The sequence below is a fragment of the Aotus nancymaae genome, unplaced genomic scaffold (assembly GCF_030222135.1).
Source record: "Aotus nancymaae isolate 86718 unplaced genomic scaffold, 86718_ANA_hifiasm-v0.15.2.pri h1tg000014l, whole genome shotgun sequence".
Taxonomy (NCBI): Eukaryota; Metazoa; Chordata; class Mammalia; order Primates; family Aotidae; genus Aotus; species Aotus nancymaae.
Genome location: NW_026988425.1, coordinates 72,762,909 through 72,783,264, shown reverse-complemented (window position 1 = coordinate 72,783,264; position 20,356 = coordinate 72,762,909). Strand labels below are relative to the sequence as shown.

Here is a 20,356-nt window from a genome sequence, read left to right as displayed (position 1 = left end):
GAGCCCAAAAGATCCACCTGCCTCAGCCTCCCAAAGTGCTCAGATTACAGGCATGAACCACTGTGCCCAGCCTAGGACTGGTGTTCTTATAAGAAGAGGAGATACTGGAGCTCACTCTCTTTCTGAGAAGGCACATAGAGAAAAGGCCATGTAAGGATACAGCCACCCACAAGCCCAGGAGATAAGCCTCACCAGAAACCAACCCTGTTGGTACCTTGATCTTGAAGTTTTAGACTCTAGAATTGTGAAAAAATAAATTTATGTTTTTTAAGCTACTCAATCTGTTGTATTTTGTTATGACATCCCAAACTGATTAAGAAGTAATCAAAAAAAAAAACTGAAAACAGACATAATTAAAGGAGTAGACAAACAATTGCAGTGATTGGATCTTATTTGGATACTGACTAAGAAAATGGGGGTAATGTGACTACTGATTGGATATACAGGAATTATTGATAAAATATTTATGTACGATAATACAGGTTGAATATCCCTTATCTGAAGTGTGTAGGGCCAGACGTGTTTCAGATTTCAGATTTTCTTTGGATTTTGGAGTATCTGCATTATATACTTAGCAGTTGAGCATCTGAAATTGAAATGTGAAATCTGACATGCTCCAATGGGCACTTCTATTGAGAGTCATGCCAGCGCTCAAAGAGTTTAGGATTTTGAAGCATTTCAGATTTCAGATTTTTTGATCTGGAATGTTCAACCTGTAGTTCTGTGGTTATGTTTCTGAAAAACTACTTTTTCTTTTAGAAACATGTATTATTTGTGAAGGAAATGATATAATAACAATAAACCAATGGGAAGAGTAGGTAAGGAGTATGGATAAAGTAGGTTGATTATAAATTGATAACTGTCAAAGGTGGGTGATGGTTCCATTAACGTTTATCATATTATACCTTTTTACTTTTATACATGCTTCATTTTTTCATAGTAAAAGTGAAAATGTTTACAAAAACAATAAAATAGTATGGTATCAGTACAGAGTTAAACAAACTGACTAAAACACAACAAAAGCTAAGAAAATAGCCCAGAAACAGATTCTCATGCAAATGAAACGTGCCATGTGACAGAGATAGCATTAAAGATTACAAGGCCAAGGGGCAATTCAATATCTGATGCTAGATCAACCCTATTCAAATGACAAAAAAAGTCACTGGATTTCTCTACCTCACACAACACATAAAATTAAATTCCAGATAAATTAAGGACTTAAGTGTGAAAGACAAAACTTTAAATCTTCAAAGACAACATAGGAGAATATCTTTCTAAACCATATGATAGATTTCTTAAATAAAAGACATTAGCTATAAAAGAGTTATAAATTATACTGTATTAAAATGAGAACTTCTATTTAAAAAGACACTAAAAATGATAGAGAAGGAATATAAAATACATAAAATTGTGTAACTACAAATCAGTTAGAAAAAGACACACAACCCAACAGAAAAATAGGCAAAAGAAATGAACAGACATTTCATAGAAGAGGCAACATGCATGTCCAATAAATATGTAACAGGATGCTGTGCTTATTAGTAATTAGGGATATGCTAATTATGACTATATTCAGAGATACCTACAGGATTGACACAAATTAAGCAGTCTGATAAAATCACATTTGGAGAAAATGTAAACCAATCATAAATTTTATATATTTTGATGGTAATATAAATTGGTACAACCAATTTGTGAAGTTTCTAGGGAAACTCTAGAATATATTCTTAGAATAGAAACAACCCAGAAGTTCATGATCAGGAAATAAATATGTTGTAATACATTCACAAACTATTTAACAGCATTTAAAATGAATAAACTATAGTTGTAAGAAACAACATGCATAAATTTTAGAAACTCATATTGTATGAAAATAGGGAGTTCCATATGACTATGTGAAGAATGATTTCACTTTTATATATCTCCTAAAAATAAGCACAAACAATATGTTGTTTAGGCAGATGTATATACAAAGTAAAAAACAATTAAGCAAGAGAATGATAAACACAGTATTCAGTCCAGTTACTAATTCTTGGGGAGAGGCAGAAGAGAGAGATAAGTCTTCTAGTTCTTGTGCTGGTTGATGAATTCATAGAAGTTTGTGGTACTGCGCTTTATAACTTACGTATGTTCTTTTGTAAGTATCAAATGTATTTTTAAAAGGTTGCAGAAAAATAACTCTACATTAAAACAGCATTAAAAATGAAACTCATACCTTCAACTATGCTGGACTTAGCAAGAAATCCTGATGATGTTTTCAGAGCTCCATTGAATACCACAAAACTTGCACCTGTCACTGATCAAGAAATACAAGAATTATTTGTTTTAAACTGCTCATTTTTATATTACATATTTGTTAAGTGCAGAATGTGGATATGCACATTTGAAGTACTCAATAAATGTTATACCACAACTTACATTAGAAAACTTTTAAAAAATTAAGATACAATATTATATTAAAATAATTTAAAGCGTCCAGGCACAGTGGCTCATGCCTGGAATCCCAGCACTTTGGGAGTCCGAGAGGGCAGATCACCTGAGGTCAGGAGTTCAAGACCAGCCTGGCCAACATGGTGAAACCCCATTGCTACTAAAGATTAAAAAATTACAGCAGGTGCCTGTAATCCCAGCTACTGAGCAGGCTGAGGCAAAACTGCTGGAACATGGGAGGTGGAGGTTCCAGTAAGCTGAGATCATGCCACTGTGCTCCAGCCTGGGCAACAGAGCATGACTCTGTCTCAAAAAAAAGTAAATAAAATAAATAATAAAATAATAATTTAATGTTATTATTAATAATTAATGGACTATTAAACTGTTTAAAATGTTTGTACCTGTATTAGTGAGAGTGTAGGAAATCAAACATTCACTACTGGTGAGAGCACAAAAAAGAACAGTCTTTATGGAGCCCTAACTTGGCAATTTTCTATTAAAATTTCAAGTAAATGTATCCTTTGACACATCAATTCCACTTCTAGGAATTTATCTTATAGATAGGTTCAAATGTATACAAAGCCATTCATTGTACCATTTTATAAATAGCCCCTAAGGATTGGTAACAATAAGGGAACAGTTAAAGAATGCATAACATATAAAATGGAAAGTTCTGTAGAATATAAAAGCTCTTTATATACAAACATAGAATAATCTCCAAAGTGTATTAACAACAACAAAAAAGCAAGGTTAAGAATGGAAAAATACTATGACTTGTCTAAAAACGTGGAGGAAAGAGATAGATATGTATGTGTGTGTTTCTTGAATATACATTAAAGCAAAAAATGTCTCTGAAAGGATATATAAGAACTGATAACATTGGTTTGGTTGCCTGTAGGGAGAGTAAGAGGATGGCTGAGTGGTCAAGGGAGGAAAGGAGATTTTTCACTATAAATATTTATACCTTTTTAATTTTACCACATAAAAATATACCTATTCAACAAATTAATACTCAAAAGTTGTTAAATTTTAATGGCAAAAATGCCAATATGTTAAGCAATAAAGTATAATATAAAAGTATAAATATCCAGTATAAAATCATCTATTTAATATATTAATATAATATACATTATATATAATATACAGAAGGAAATACAGTAAAATGTCAATAGTGACCATATCTTGGCACTTTTTACAACTTTTCAAAATGCATTTTCTAAGCTTACTACAAATAAGTATATATTACTTTTATAAGCAGAGGAAAAAATTTTATTAGCAACCAGAATGTCAGATTATTCTAGGTATGTTATCCTATAATAATGTATTAATTTTATGAAATGCTTCCATTTAACTTCCAAGTTGTTAGGCCTTCTACTGCAAGGGTTTGGTAATCAGAGCCATCACTGAAGCCATTCAGCCAGAGCTGAGAGTAATGTCATTCATAGATGCTGCTTGTTATGTTTTATAAATCATTCTTATCCTTATCACCCTGTGCTCCCCCAACCAAGAATTGTTGGAGCAGAGAGTGAACAAATGTGAAAAGAAATACCTTATTTCAGAAAGAAATTATTCCAAGAAAGACTCCCACTCTATGGGATATATGAAACCTAAATATGTCAAAAGGCATATAGTCTTCCAAGTCTGTAAGCCTAATGTAGCCCAAGAGAAAAACAAAAATTAGAAGCAATGTTTAAATCTGTTATGTAGCTGAAATTTCAAAGCATACTGTTTTATTACCAACAATTCAGCAAATCAGTAAATATACATTTACTTCCCCTTTGAAAGGAACTCTATTAATTGAACCATGATGCTCACCTTTTCTAGGATGGCCAGTGGCACTGTTGGCCTGTGTTTGATATATTCCATCATTCTGTATACAGACTAGATGAGAATCTGCTTCTGTACTGAAACTAGCTCCAATGCTAATGACATGCTCATTAGAAGAATTTAGTACTTTCACTACCTGAATAAAAACAAAAACAACAACATTTGTCTAGAAACACTTTAACATTGTATGCTTATTCTAAGAGCCACATTCCTGACCAGCTTCATAATTATCAAGTTTTGGTCTGAACAACTCCTTGGGAATGTGATAGAAACAAACGTTTTAAAATAAAATCACTTCAGTTGAACAGTAATCACCTCAATAAAATAGTAAGGAAAAAAAGAAGAAATACAATGAAATAGATTATTTACTAGTAAACAAATTCTAGGATTTCAAAAACAATGTTTATTGTTGCCATAGTACAATAGATAGTCTAATTCAAAATAAAAAATTTAATGTGACATAATTCTAAGGAACTCTAATGTTCAATAATTGTCATTTGAATACAACAATTATACTTACATCACTGTACTTTTTTCGTGGTATTTTTATGCAGCTTTTTCCCATTTCCATATGAATCAATAGTTCATCTATATTATGCAAGGTATACTGGTAATTTCGAAGGTCCTGCATAAAATAATCCCATTACCATAAACTACTATCCATGAGCATTTTCCCATCCATTAAATCCTTTTTCAAGAAATCCTTCTCTACAACAGTAATAAAGAATATCATTCTCAGGAAAAATTTTGTAGTATTTAGGGTATCTCCTCTTTCTAGTTACAGAACTTCCAAAATAGAAAAGGTCTTCAAACTAGGCATGTATAAATAAAAGTGAGTCCACTGAAATATTTTTCTATGGTAACAGAGAAACACAAAATTAACAAAATTATAGATGGAAGAGAACTTTAGATATCATCTAATCCAACACTTCCTATTATAAATGAGGAAACTAAGGCCATAATTTGTTCAAAATCACAAGACCGATTGACTTTACTAACACATTTACAAAAGGTTGCAACTTTAAGAGGTCTATGTAGAGTTTCTACATTACCTAAATATCCAAGAACTGCAGGAGAATGAATCAAAAGGCAATTAGAATCAAGTACACAACATACATGAGGAGACAGTATGTTCTAAAAAGCAATTCATCAAAAACTGAGCACTAATATGTTCAAATAATTAGGATTTATTGTAAATGAATGGTCATTATACTAAACATGACAAATTAAAGTAGGCAAATATAAATGTGTAAAATTTGCTAAATAAAGTTTGAAAGTAACAGTATAAAAACACCTAATAAAATAGTCCAATTACTCACCACAAGTAAGTTCATAATAGTGTGTCCTATTTCTCCAAAAAGAGGTTTTCGGTCTCTGATACTTGTTAGAGGAGCAGGATATGCTATACATGAGAAAGAAAAACTGGTTACTATCAACAACGACAAAAAAAAACAAATTATTGAATTTATTACATTCAATTCTCATTTTACAGACAAACATTAGGTATAAATATCACCCAATCAGTTATCAGGGGAAAGTGAGAGATTTTTTTTTTCTCTTTTTGAGACAGGGTCTTATTCTGTTGCCCAGGTTGGAGCGCAGTGGTGGGATCTCGACTCACTGCAACCTTTGCCTCCAGGGTTCAAGCAATTCTCCTGCCTCAGTCACCCAAGTAGCTGGGATTACAGGCATGCGCCACCACACCTGGATAATTTTTGTATTTTTAGTAGAGAGAGAGTTTCACCATTTTGGCCAGGCTGGTCTTGAACTCCTGACCTCAGGTGATCTGCCTAACTTGGCCTCCCAAAGTGCTGGGATTACAGGCATGAGCCACCACATCCAGCCAAGAGATAATATTAACACTTACTGTATATCTATGTATCTACTAGATGCTACATTGAAACTGGGAACTATACATGCATTATCTTAAATTCAACAACAACCTAATGAGTAAGTGTGTCTATACTATTTCATAAATGAGAAAGTTGAGACAGAAATTAATCAACTTGCTCATAGTAACTAAGTTAATAATTGGTGAAACAGGTTTGAAACTAGGCTTGTCTGATTCCAAGGTATTTCATCTTTTCATTATATATCGTTTCCACAAAATTATAGGGGGTGAAAAATTAGGATAGTTGGTTAGAAGTCTATAAATTTCTGATAGTTTAAAGAGAAATACAAAGAACTAAAGACTTTTAAGGCATATATAATTAATATTCAATTGTGATAATTTATGAATGGTAGCAAACTTTAAAGTTCTTGGTTCAGCATGATAAAAGAAGTATACAGATGAGTCAGGGAAACCAATACACAAAAAGGGGAGGCCAAGTTGGGCAGATCACCTGAGGTCAGGAGTTCAAGACCAGCCTGACCAACATGGAGAAACCCTGTCTCTACTGAAAACACAAAAATTAGCCAGGCATGGTAGTGGGTGCCTGTAATCCCAGCTACTCAGGAGGCTGAGGCAGGAGAATCTCTTGAACCTGGAAGGTGGAGGTTGCAGTGAGCCAAGATCATGCCACTGCACTCCAGCCTGGGCAACAGAGCAAGACTCCATCTTAAAAAATAAAAATAAAATAAAAAAATAAAATTACTATTTTGAGACAGTTACTTTCAGTCTTTATTCTTGGGATTTTAACTTTCGCATTAGCTTTTTCAAATGTACATTACCTCTGTAACAAAATACACACAAACACACACACACACACACACACACACACACAAGTTCACATCTAGAGAGACATAGGCACCAATAATGTCAAAGTGCCAGTCTATGTAAAATCCAGCAGAACAGAAATAATTCAGAAAAGAGCTGAGGTGAATTAACTTCTATGTATAACTGACAGTTTCCCCTCATTACCACTAAAAAGCTTATCAAAGCTTTGCAGTTCCAATCCCTGTGATTTATGAGAAGTCCTTCGTATTGCTCCATGATTCTCCAACCTTCAGTGTGAGAAAACCAGACTTACTATCTAGAAGTGCTACTGGTCAAAATACTGACCATACTTACAGACACGTTCCATAATAATTTGATTAGCTAGTTTGTTGCCCTAATCTTTCTTAGGCTCTTTGGTTCACACAGTACAAAATCTGAGATGCAAATTAAATTTTGTTATTTTTCCCACAAGTTAATAGCATCACGTATGTAAATCCTGAATGGTAAGGAATCCCCATCCCCAAAATCACAGTTTAATAAAATTTGCCAAATAGATTATCCCTTCTCTCAATTTGTCTATTCTGAAATAGTAATCACCATTTTTATATCTCAATATTTAATTTTCTGCCAAATTATATTAAATCTCTAATATAATTACTATTAATATAATTAATTATATTATTAAATCTCTACCAAATTATATTAGAATCAAATGTCTAAAAAGTTCATTAGATGTGATGTACTTCAAATGCAATACATATATTATTTCTTGAAAAAAGTCAGAGAAGATATGGTGGGAATTCAAAAAAGTTTAACATTAGAAATAATTCTAATTCAGAAAGAACCATATATATAAACATCATAGCAGCTTTAGAATCACCCATTGTGTCAAGGGTAGATAATATACACACATGCACATATACATAAATGATACAGGCTATGTCACTTTTGAGAGATAAACATCAGAATATAAAAATAAGAATAATCAAGCTTAGAAAAGCACTACAATTTTTAAGTACTTCCTTCTCTAAAAATAGTTAGCATTTAATTGTGGTCAGTAACTGAAAACAAAGCACCGCTAACCCAAAAATCCTTTATGTTTGGCTTTATGATGTAGAAAAATTGAGAGAGGCAAAGATTTATGTTCTTAATACATAGGCAACATAACAACTCCCAACAGTACATGCTTTTAAGAAAATTTTAACGAAAGTAATTAACACATGTTGAACATCCCAAATCTGAAAACCTAAAATCCAAAATGCTCTAAAATCTGTAACTTTTTTTTTTTGAGACAGAGTCTTGCTCTGTTACCCAGGCTGGAATGGAGTGGCACGATCTCGGCTCACTGCAAATCTGCCTCCTGGGTTCAAGTAATTCTCCTGCCTCAGTCTCCCAAGTAGCTGGGATTATAGGTGCCTGCTAGCTTGCCTGGCTAATTTTTGTATTTTTAGTAAGAGATAGGGTTTCACCACATTGGCCAGGCTGTTCTTGAACTCCTGACCTCAAGTGATCTGCCCACCTTGGTCTCCCAAAGTGCTGGGATTACAGGTGTGAGCCACCATGTCTGGCCTGTAACTTTTTTCAATGCCAACGTGATGTTCAAAAGAAATACTCACTGGAGCATTTCAGATTTTGGATTTGGGATGCTCAACTGGTATGTATTCTGTGAATATTCCAAAATCTGAAAAAGTCCAAAATTCAAAAAAACTGATCCAATACATTTCAGATATAGCACACTCAATCTGTACTGTTTTCTGTTTTGTTCTCAAATTTAAGAAGAAAAGTTTTAGGTAATAAAACAACTTATGAACATCTAGAAACTTGAAGACATACCACAGTTATCTAGACGAACCTGGTAAAAGAGAGTTGTATTAGAACTTTAAAAGCATAGCAAAACAAATGTAGTTCCATTAATCCACTAAAGTTGATTTGATGATTCCCTGAAAGTCTTATTTTACATTCAATATATTTGAAAATATGCAATTTAACTTATGACTCTAAAACTTACCTTTATATTCTGCACCCAATCTCAACATTAAACGCATAGGAAAAACCTTTGCCCAGGGAATCTCAAGCTTCTGGATTAGAATTCCACAAAGAAAAGGATTACTTGGTAATGGGAGATCATCAAGTTTCTGAAAAGTAGGTGTAATAAACAGGAATCCTCCATGATCCTTGCTACTGAGAAAACTCTCAGTAAAAGTAATATTGTCCAGGTTTTCTATGTATTTTCCTGCAAATAAATGCATTAGTAAAAAGATTTTAAGTTGTTTCGTTACTGTTTTTGAAGAAATGTTCGGAGTTTGAATGTCCCAATATAAACTGTCTTAAGACACTATAGAATTTTTTCCTTAGTTCTGTTCTCGCAAAAACATCTTTTGAATACCTTCGGTACACAAAGCTCCAAGTTATTCCTGGATATTGGGAATTATGAACAAAAATTTGAAAATGTGTCCAACCTTTCCATTTTTCTCCTTACTGCATGGTCAAGTGAAAAATTACCCTATCTCCCAGTCTTGTAATGACAGTAAGGAAATTGCATAGACACATTAAAAAATCAAGGAGGCAGGCTGGGCACAGTGGCTCATGCCTGTAATCCCAGCACTTTGGGAGACTGAGGTGGGCGGATCACTTGAGGTCAGGAGTTCTAGACCACCCTGGCCAGCATGGTGAAACCCCTCATCTACTAAAAATACAAAAATTATCTGGGCATGATGGCCCGTGCCTGTAATCCCAACTACTTGGGAGGCTGAGTCAGAAGAATCTCTTGAACCCAGGAAGCAGAGGTTGCAGTAAGCCAAGATCGTGCCATTGCACTCCAGCCTGGGTGGCAGAGCGAGACACTGTCTCAAAAAAAAAAAAAAAAAAAAAAAAAAAAAAACCTACAAGGATATATTTCCATTTTTAAAATATAAAAATCTGCATATAAACACTAATCACATAAAATGCTAGTTTTAAGGAGACAAAATAATCATTAAGATCTTTTCAGAAATCAGCAATCTCTTCACAAAAATAAATCTTTAAAATAGCTAGCACAGTCAAATGCATAAATGCCTTTAACTGATTTATCCATTCCCCAGTCTGAACAATTTAAAATAAAATGCCATACCTTTTAGAGCATCCTTATATATGGTGATAAATAATCTGAAGATGTCCTTAGGAATAGTATCTTCATTTGGCAAACATAACAATAGAATAATAATTTCTGCCTGTCCCAAGCCATGCAATCCATTGGTTGAGAAGTACCAATATTTGTCTGAGGAATCTTAGATGATAAAAGAATACAACTATTAATGTCAACTTCTATTAACCAAAAAACTAAGAACAACTGTTTTTGCATTTAACACAACTTTTCGAATTCCTTGTGTTCCCAAAGTTCTCCTCATGAAAATCTTAAATTGAATTGTATAAAATTCATATAAAGTAAGAAAAAGGATTATCATAGGGAGTCAATTAATAAATAACACTAAAATAAAAGATGCACTAAATGCTGAAATGTACTGGGTAAGAATTTAGTTTTAAATAGAGTGAAAAGCTGATAGATGCATTATTGAGTAGTGAGGATTATTAATTATTAAGAATTACTTCCTTTCTTTTTAATTAGGTCCCATGTCTCTTACTTAAAACTGTCTTTATTGCTACTAAATCAGGATTCCTGCTTATTTCAGTTACCAAATTTCAATTTATCTAAAAGCCATAGGAGATATAGTCAATTGTATTATGAGTATCAAAATACAGCTCAGCTATACAAGCCCATGACCTTAACCTAAGATTGACTGAGGGATGTTAATAAAACTCTGTAAGCTTGTGTTTCAAGTCCCACTGAACATAAATTTGCAAAATTTATTTATAGTCATATCCAATATCCAAAAACCAATATCCAATGCTGCTTATTTTTCACGGTTGCCAGTCAAAATCTAACCTGAAGATGTAATTAATTCAGAAATCCTGCTTACCAATTAAGCAAATAAAGATAAATTATTACTTACAAAATATGAATTTGACATTCACGAGTAGATTAGCATTTAGGACAAATGTAACAGGAGGAGATCCTTCACCTTCAAGAAGCAAAATGATCTGCTCATGAGACGGATGTTCTACTACAGGCACTAAATGATGAAAGTAATATATTAATCAGGATAAATATCCTATTAAATATGCTTACAAATCAAGAAAACAAATTTATAAATCCACCAGTGGCCTGATCAAATTTAAAAACAAAAGCAAACATGTTTCATAAAATCAATCAACACCCCAGACAACTGTTATATACTAATTTTTACTTTTCTTTCCATGTAAAGTTGTTAATACTGTAATACAAATACTATATTACACATAGCATATTTATAATACGTTGATTAAACAGCAAATGTATACAATTTTAGCACCTTCAAAGTTTTAGGACAAACGCTTTTATAAAGTGGATTCCAGTTTGGTAGACACTCCATTTATCATTTTTGAAATTTACAAGTCTGTGAAAGTTGTCTAGACCCATATTATATATGCTGCTGGCTACCACATGCCTGTATCAGCTGCTTGCTACCATATGCCTCTATCAGTGAACAGGTAGCAAAAAAAAATCTTGACAATCAATAGAAAGATATGCATGGCATGCAAAGAACAGGGTTCACTGTATTCTGTATTTTTGCCACTACAGCTAGGTTCGTGTAATGGCTCCCACTGACAGAACAGAAATCCTAAGCTTCAATCATACATTATAACACAGAGAACCACCATTTCATGTTGCAGAATGTGACATAATGCCTGGAGTGACAAGTGTCTATCCTAGGAAACCAGTCTGAGGCAGGGGTTAGCCACAGAATCTCCTGCTTGAAAAGGACCTTAGAAAACATCTAGGTTCTATTTACAAAAGAAAATGAGGCCTTAAGGAGATTAAGTAACACATTGCAAGTCATAGATGTAACAAATAGCAGAAAAGGAACTAAAATTCCTAGCTTTGCCATCCAATCTAATGCTCTTTTCTTTAGGTACCATGCTCCTGAAAAAAAAAAAAAACAACAGTAATAATGTGGTGTCAAAATTCCAATACAATGAAAATATTTCTTTGGGCAAAAAGTCTATGAGCTTCCCTATTGTATTAGACTTTTCTTCATTCGAAATTAGGGAGTCAGATGTGATAAATGGATCATAAACATTCAAATATTTTTAGAATTTGTTTTTATATAGTAAGACTTTCTGTAAACAAAAGATACTAGCCTAGTACATATTGCAACCAAACTAAGTTTTAAAAAATATATTTCGTATGTCACAGACAAAATTCATCAGCATTTAAAAAAATCTTTTTAAATTTAAATAACTGCTTTCCTACCTGATCCCTTTTCTCCAGACGCAACCAGAAGTGGGGGCAAACTGTCCTCATCATTAGGTAGAAGACTAATCTTATTGCCAACATACTTGTTAATACCACACAGTAACCTATAATCTGAAATACTAGCAATAGGTAAATTGCTGTTAACTAAGACACCAGTGGGACTAGATGATTCTTCAGTTTCTGCAAAAACATCATCATCTAGCGTAAATGAACTAGAAGTAGGTAACCCCTCATTTCCTGTGTTTACAGGCAATTTTTCCACTGATGGAACCTGAGAAATAGGACTCCGAATTATCTCATTTCTTGTAATATCTCCTATCTCACTGTTTGGCTTTTCCACTGTAGTAGAATGGGAATGATCCACTGTGTTTACTATCTGTAAAACATGGAACAAAAAAATTAACAAATAAGTTCATATTCTCTGTTCAACTATGAAATGTGATCACTATAGTCAAATATATCTTTTTAATAAGAATAAATAAAAACCAAAATGGGTTCAGAAATTCTCATAAAGTCAAATTTCCCAAGAAATAGTACGATTTTGTTTCTTCAAATTCAGGAGCATAAGGTATTAAGAAGCATAGGGTTTTGGTTTTACTGCATGCTCAGGTAGGTATTAATGACTTAATATTAAGATTGGAAAAAATGAGGCAAGAAGAACTTCAAGATACCATATCATATCACACAGTGAGCAAGCTTAGTTCAACCCAAGGCTCTCCCCTTCTTATGATAGCCAAAAACCCTTGGGTACTTAGTGGGGAGGGACAAGGCAGGAAGAAGGGGAGGGGAGTGATTAGGAAGCCGCCCCTTAGCTATATTCCACAAGAGTAACCACCTGGAATAAACTACATAAAGTCTACTTCAATGAAGCCTTTTTTTTTTTAGACTGTATGAAGTCAATATTAAATAAGAACCATTTATGAACTCAATTAATATTTATTAGCCTGTTCAGCGTTTTCATTAATATAGATTGACAGTAGGTGCTAGCTAGGAAACATACCCATGGTAATTATGGCTATTTGTAAAATCTGGCTCATGAACTCTTGACAAACAGTGTATGTTTCTACCAGATGTGAACTTCAACAGAGCAGATAAGTATCCATCTTTTATTTATTTTTTTTTTTTGAGACTGAGTCTCACCCTGTTGCTCAGGCTGCAGTGCAGTAGCGCAATCTTGGTTCACCGCAACCTCTGCCTCCTGGGTTCAAGTGATTCTTTTGCCTCAGCCTCCCATAGTAGCTGGAACTACAGGCATGTGCCACCATGCCTGACTAATTTTTTGTTTGTTTGTTTGTTTTTGTTTTGTTTTTTTTTGAGATAGAGTTTTGCTCTGTTGCCAGGCAGGAGTGCAGTGGTGTGGTCTGGGCTCACTACAACCTCCGCCTCCTGGGTTCAGGTGATTCCCCTGCCTCAGCCTCCCGAGTAGCTGGGACTACAGGTGCCTGCTACCACGCCTGGCTAATTTTTGTATTTTTAGTAGAGACGAGGTTTCACCATGTTGGCCAGGATGGTCTCAATCTCCTGACCTCATGATCTGCCCACCTCAGCCTCCCAAAGTACTGGGATTACAGGTGTGAGCCACCGCACCCAGCCAATTTTTGTACTTTTTTTAGTAGAGATGGGATTTTGCCATGTTAGTCAGGCTGTCTCCAACTCCTGAACTCAGGAGATCCGCCCACCTTGGCCTCCCAAAGTGCTGGGATTACAGGTGTCAGCCACCATACCCGGCCTAGTATTCATCTTTTCTAATACATGTACCCAGGATCAACCAGGTGACTGGCACAGAGTAGATGCTCAATAAATCTGTTTAATGCGTAAAACATTCCTAATTTATACATTAACACTTGCTTCTATGAGTATGTGCCACTCTATGAGAATTCTTGGTGATCTGGGATTCTATATTCTATATCTTCTGTTAAACACCTAGCACATTTATGTAAATGTAAGCATAAATATCATCACATACTTTCTTGGATGTTTGAAAATAATTAAATAAATATTAGTCTAAATTAAATTACTAAATCTCAGTTACATTTCTCCATACCAGTGGCTCTCAAAATGTGGTCCAGAGATCCTTGGAGTCCCGCAGACCCTTTTAGGGAGTTGGTGAGGTCCTAGGTTTTTTTCATATAATTTATCAAAAATAATATATCACAACACACTGAATGTAGAACCAGATGTGAGAATATGTTTGTCTTCTATTAAGTCAGACATTAAAGAAATTGGCAAAAATGTAAAACAATCCCACTATTCTTACTAAACTTTTGAAAAAATTTTTCATAAAAAATTATTTCTGCTAATGTAACAGCCTTATTTTGCAATTAGTTAAGAAATATTTTTTAAATTTCTGAATTTTAATTTTAATGTAGTAATTATCAATAGGTATAACCCATAAACCCTATAGTGCTTTAGGGTTCTTAATAACTTTTAAGAGTATAAAGGGGTCCTGAGGCCAAAAGTATGAGAACCAGTCCCTTAAACTGGTATTTAAAACAGGTAAAATCTGGGCCAGGCGCAGTGGCTCACACCTATAATCCCAGCACTTTGGGAGCCAAAGTGGGCAGATAACTTGAGATCAGGAGTTTGAGACCAGCCTGGCCAACGTGGTGAAACCCCATCTCTACTAAAAATACCAAAATTAGCTGGATGTGGTGGCGGGTGCCTGTAATCCCAGCTACTTGGGAGGCTGAGACAGGAGAATCACTTGAACCTGGGAGGCGGAGGTTGCAGTGAGCTGAGATTGCACCACTATACTCCACCCTGGGTGACAGAGACTCTTAAAAAAAAAAAGGTAAAATCTGTCAGGTGTGGTGGTTTACACCTGTAATCTCAATGACTCAGGAGGATGAGATGGAAGGATTACTCAAGGTCAGGAGTTTGATACCAGCCTGGGCAAAATAGTGAGATCTCATTTCTAAAAAAAAAAAAAATGTAATTAAAAAAAAAGTTTTTTAACAGTAAAGTCTAAACCAGGCATGGTGGCTCACACCTGTAATCCCAGCTACTTGGGAGGCTGAGGTGGAAGCAACACCTGAGCCCAGGAATTAGAGGCTGCAGTTAAGTGGTAATTATGCCACTGCACTTTAGCCTGGACAACACAGCAAGACTGCCTCTGTCGCCAGGCTAGAGTGCAGTAGTGTGCTCACTGCAAACTCCGCCCCCCGGGTTCAAGCGATTCTCCTTCCTCAGCCTCCTGAGTAGCTGGGACTACAGGTGCACACCACCACACTCAGCTAATTTTTGTATTTTTAGTAGAGACAGGGTTTCACCATGTTGGCCAGGATGGTCTTGATCTCTTGACAGGATGGTCTTGATCTCTTGACCTCGTGATCTGCCCACCTCGGCCTCCCAAAGTGGTGGGATTACAGGCGTGAGCCACTGCGCCCAACCTCTCTATTTTTTTAAAAGGGGGTTAAATTTAAAATATATTCACTATATCAATCCATCTCTTATTTTAGGAAATTCAAAGTGTTAAAAAAAAAAAAAAAAGGTACTCTAGTAATCCCACCAGGAATTATCTACAAAATAAAATTTTACTTAGTCAATAAGTTATAAGTTATTCTTTGAATTCCTTACCACAGGCATATCAGGTGAGAGAGGACTAAAGTCTTCAGAACATCGTTTACTTCCAGATGATAATTTTGTTGTATCTGCAACTTCACCATTGGGCAATATACCATCTGCGAACCATACTCTCTTCTGTTCTTTGGAGCATAGTCCTAGAATCAATTGAAAAAGTAAAACATTTTAATCTGGTAATATTGCAATGATTTAATGCCAAATAGATCAGGAAATGTTTTCAAAAGCCTTTTGCTATCGATTGGCAACCCCTGAATTCTCAGGGCTACAAAGGTCTAGAGAAATGGCCTTTTGTGATTCATCTGCCCTGAGTGGAGTCCGTTTCTATCTAATTCATACAAGAGGAGCATATTAGACCAGGAGTGGCCCTGGAAATCATATACTATGAAAAGGAATGGACAGGAGATCTATCTAATTCATAGCATATTAGACCAGAGGTGGCACTGGGAATCACTCTGAAGAGGAGTGGACAGGAGAGATTACACCTTAAAGACAAAGGGGGAAGAAGATTTAAAGCCTATATTATTGAGGGTAAGTTTGTGTGAGTGTGGAGAAGAGACTAAATAAAATTTAGGGCCTAAGGTACAGTGATGAAAAGTGGAGTAGACTGAAGCACACACACATATATATATATATATATATGTGTGTGTGTGTGTGTGTGTGTGTGTATATATATAGCTTATATATATCTATTCTTCATATATATATATAGACATTTAAAAACTTAAAAAAGGTAACAGGATCACTTGAGATTTCTTAATATCACAGGACATTTCTTACTACCACAGGACATTTCTTGCTTTTATTTAACAAGAGAAGCATAACATTTTTTTGTTCTTATAATGTGGATACTGAACTTTATTAATACTGATTAATATTTCCTTCCAAATTTGAAGGAAATAACTAGATATCAACATAAACATTTTTCTCTTTTCTTACAAAGCATCCATAGAGGAAGGTTATGAAAATCTCTGCCAGATGATTTTAGAACAATATTTTAAAAATAAATAAAGATTCAATGTCTACTTTCCAGAATACAATAAATACTGAAAAAATTGGAAATATATATATATATATATATATATATATATATATATATATACTGCAATGTAGGTAGACAAATTAAATATCTTTCTTGTGTTTGCAACATTTTTATAATTTAATCACTTTGGTTACCAACATAAGACTATGTACATATTTTTAAACACGATTTATTCATCTTTAGAGCTATAATATACAACATATAATGCTGAGTCTCATTTCATTATAATAAATGAAAAATAGCTACCGAGTAATAAATTTAAGTCCACAAAAATAGAAGGATCCAAGTTTACCTTTAACTGACATTCATGGTTCTTTTCTAGCAAGTTACAGACTAATAATTCATATTTAAAGACATACATGTGCTTTACTCAAGATGCTAAAGTGATGACAGGTTGAAAAAAAGAACACGTAACTCAAAGATTTAAAAATAGATTTAAAAACATTGCTGTGGTAAAATATACAATTAAAAATAGATTTTTAACAAAAAGGAGATAGGACAATTATTTACCTATTGCCTCTCAAACCCAAGCTCACCCTCTACACTGGGTTCTTGGATGCCAGGTTGGAAGTCTGGAAACAGCAATTCCCAGACTCTCTTGTTACTGGCTTTGGTCAGGTTTTTCCAATAGCAGGCACTGGTGGGAGACCATAAGGTGGGAAGAAATGAGAAGGAATTCTTTGTTTCTGGTTCCTGCAAGGATCTTTGCAGCAGCACCACCACCAGATACAGCTGCTGGACTCATGATTTTCAGTACTCCTAACATCAAATCTGGAGCTCTACTTCAGTCATCTGAGCACCAACTCTATGAGGCCTCTTGATGGTGCCATGACCATGGCTTCTGACTCCCACATCTGATATCCAAGCACCTCCTGGTTCTCCTGCACTGAGCTCTAGCCTCTCCCCTTTTGTAGCCCCAAACTCCAGCTATAACGGTTGCTTCCTGTAGTTACTAACTGCTGAGGCACTGGAGCACAGCCTTTTTGCTCTTCCAGTCTTCCAGCCTGCATGTGAAACCAATTCCCTATATTAAATCCCTCTTGATATCTAGTCTGGTTTCTCTTTCCTGACTAGACTCTGGCTACACTATAGAATTTCTATTTCAATAATTTATCTTTAGTCTAAGACACAGCATTTTCTCCTATTACCTTCAACACTTGGTTGTTTAAGTGCTGAAATTGGCAAAGTTGTTGGTGAAGGTATACTGGATGTTTGGTTTTCCTGAGGAGGCTGGGCAGTAGCACATTCATCAGAATGGTTAGATTTAAGATTAGAACCAGTTGGACTCATCATCCTTTCAAATGCCTGAGCTATAAAGGGGAAAACAATAGTGTTAAAATCTCAGATGTTTTTGTAATTTACTTCCAAGCAAATTACAATCTCTATTTTTTAAGTTGTAAGGAAAAAGAAAGAAATGGCTAATCAAGAAAAAGTAGTAGCACTTGGCAAAGATACTGTCTGAATAGCTAGCACAGGCTCTTTTTTTTTTTTAATTGTACTTTAGGTTCTGGGTTACATACGCAGATCATGCAGGATTGTTGTATAGGTACACACATGGCAATGTGGTTTGCTGCCTCCATCCCCCATCACCTACATCTGGCATTTCTCCCCATGTTATCCCTCCCCGACCTCCCCACCCACCCCACAATGTCCCTCCCTTGTCTCCCCCAAGGGACCCCAGTGTGTGATGCTCCCCTCTCAGTGTCCATGTGTGGCAGCATGCCACTTTGATAAGCTATCGATAAGTTATTTCCATATTATATCTGGTGTATGTTTGATATCCACAGAGAATAACCCTTATTTAACACGACTGTCTCTGTTTTTGCCCTTGTACCCCTAGAGTCTATTTCCAACATAGTTTAGAGAGATTCTTTTAGACATAAATCGTATCTCATCATTCCTCTGCTTAAAATCCTTTAATGGCTAAAGTGAAAATTTAAGTTGTTACAATGGCTCACAAGATCCAACATAATTAGCATCCCTACCTCCTCCACTTTCCCAGGTACCTGTTTGACCTCATCTCTCACTACAACCCCACTCATTCACTATGATCCAGCCACCCAGATCTCCTCGCTCAAGTAAGTACTCCTCCAGCTTAGAATCTTTGCTCTTATTATTCCATTGGCCTACAATGTTCTTTTCATAGGTACTTACACAGCTTTATTTTCTCACTTTCTTCAAGACTCTGCTCATGTCATATTACCATAAAGCCTTACTCTGATCACCTTATAAAAAATACTACCTAAGGTCAGACACAGTGGCTCACGCTTATAATCCCAACACTTTGAGAGGCCAAATCAAGTGAATCGCTTGAGCTCAGGAGTTTGAGACTAGCCTAGGCAACGTGGTAAAACCCCCGTCTCTACCAAAAATACAAAAAGTTAGCTGGGTGTGATGATGTGTGCCTGTGGTCCCAACTACTCGGGAGGCTGAGATGGGAGGGCTGCTTGATCCTAGGAGGTTGCAGTGAGCTGAGATCACACCACTACACTCCAACCGAAGTGACAGGGTGAGACTTCAACTAAAAACAAAAATTCCTTTTGCCACTAATCTATAAACTATCACTCTACACTTTTAAAATTTTTAAATTTAAGGCATTATCACCATCTGATATATTTTTGCTTACTATCCATCTCTACATACATTCATAAATTTCATGAGAATATAGCTTCTATTTTGCTCTCAACTTCAACTTCAGAATGCAGAATAGTGCCTGGATACTGCTGAATGATCTTTCATCCAAAAAACAAGGAACAACGCTGATAGCTCTCCCTTCAGCATTTCTCCAAACTGATCTGCTATAAATGTTGCCATTGCTAAAATATTCCTCAAGCGCCACTGAATGATGGCACTTATAAAATGGCTTCCATTAACCAAGTGAAATCCAAACACCTTACTCTGGATTTCAAAGTAATTTCTAACTTGTCCCAAATCTACTTATTGACATTCACATGTGTGCTTCCTTGAAACTCATGTAATCTCAGGACAGCTTTCTCATTATTCACAATCTCTATTCAAATTATCTTTTTCCTCCAATCCTTCATGGAATGTGTCTCACAACCCATGAACCATCTTTCTCTTCTTATTTGATACCATTAATTTAAATGATCACTTCTATTATTTTCAACCTAACGTTGATATTTTTATTTATGCTTTCTTGTGGCATATAAATTAATGATATATAGCACTGTAGATGAAACTATATGCTATTAAGATATCAAAAAGGAATAAATTTAAACAGATAACTAAATAAGCTCATTCCACAGTATTTTCTTTGAAAAACCAAAGCTTGATCTCAGTATTCCACTGAATGTCTTTAATAACCATATCTTCTCCCCTCCTGGACCCTTAGTCAAAATATGCCTGAATGCTCACCCAAAAACCTGACTTGTCAACATAAATAACATTTCAAATTTTCATGGGTGTTTAATTTCTTTTTAAGTGGGGGAGATAATTATGTGGGAGCTTGCTCTAAAATTTCTGAATTCTA

The 20,356-nt window shown here is 35.1% G+C and overlaps 1 protein-coding gene across 6 annotated transcripts in view; it reads right to left on the bottom strand.

Annotated features, from left to right (window-relative positions):
* The window catches only part of ZFYVE16 (zinc finger FYVE-type containing 16), a 56,252-nt gene that overhangs the window by 8,980 nt on the left and 26,916 nt on the right, over positions 1-20,356 (bottom strand). For 4 of the 6 annotated variants that reach the window (XM_012472166.3, XM_012472169.3, XM_012472165.3 and 1 more), the window contains 10 exons: positions 18,015-18,176; positions 15,822-15,964; positions 12,243-12,621; positions 10,903-11,022; positions 10,023-10,178; positions 8,922-9,146; positions 5,577-5,659; positions 4,774-4,882; positions 4,246-4,389; positions 2,216-2,296 (listed from right to left, as the gene is read on the bottom strand). In XM_012472166.3, coding sequence (XP_012327589.2) covers positions 2,216-2,296; positions 4,246-4,389; positions 4,774-4,882; positions 5,577-5,659; positions 8,922-9,146; positions 10,023-10,178; positions 10,903-11,022; positions 12,243-12,621; positions 15,822-15,964; positions 18,015-18,176 — 1,602 coding nt within the window. Of the gene's footprint in view, positions 1-2,215; positions 2,297-4,245; positions 4,394-4,773; positions 4,883-5,576; positions 5,660-8,921; positions 9,147-10,022; positions 10,179-10,902; positions 11,023-12,242; positions 12,622-15,821; positions 15,965-18,014; positions 18,177-20,356 lie in introns of all 6 variants that reach the window. The other 2 variants (XM_012472167.3, XM_012472170.3) reach the window with 2 other exon arrangements.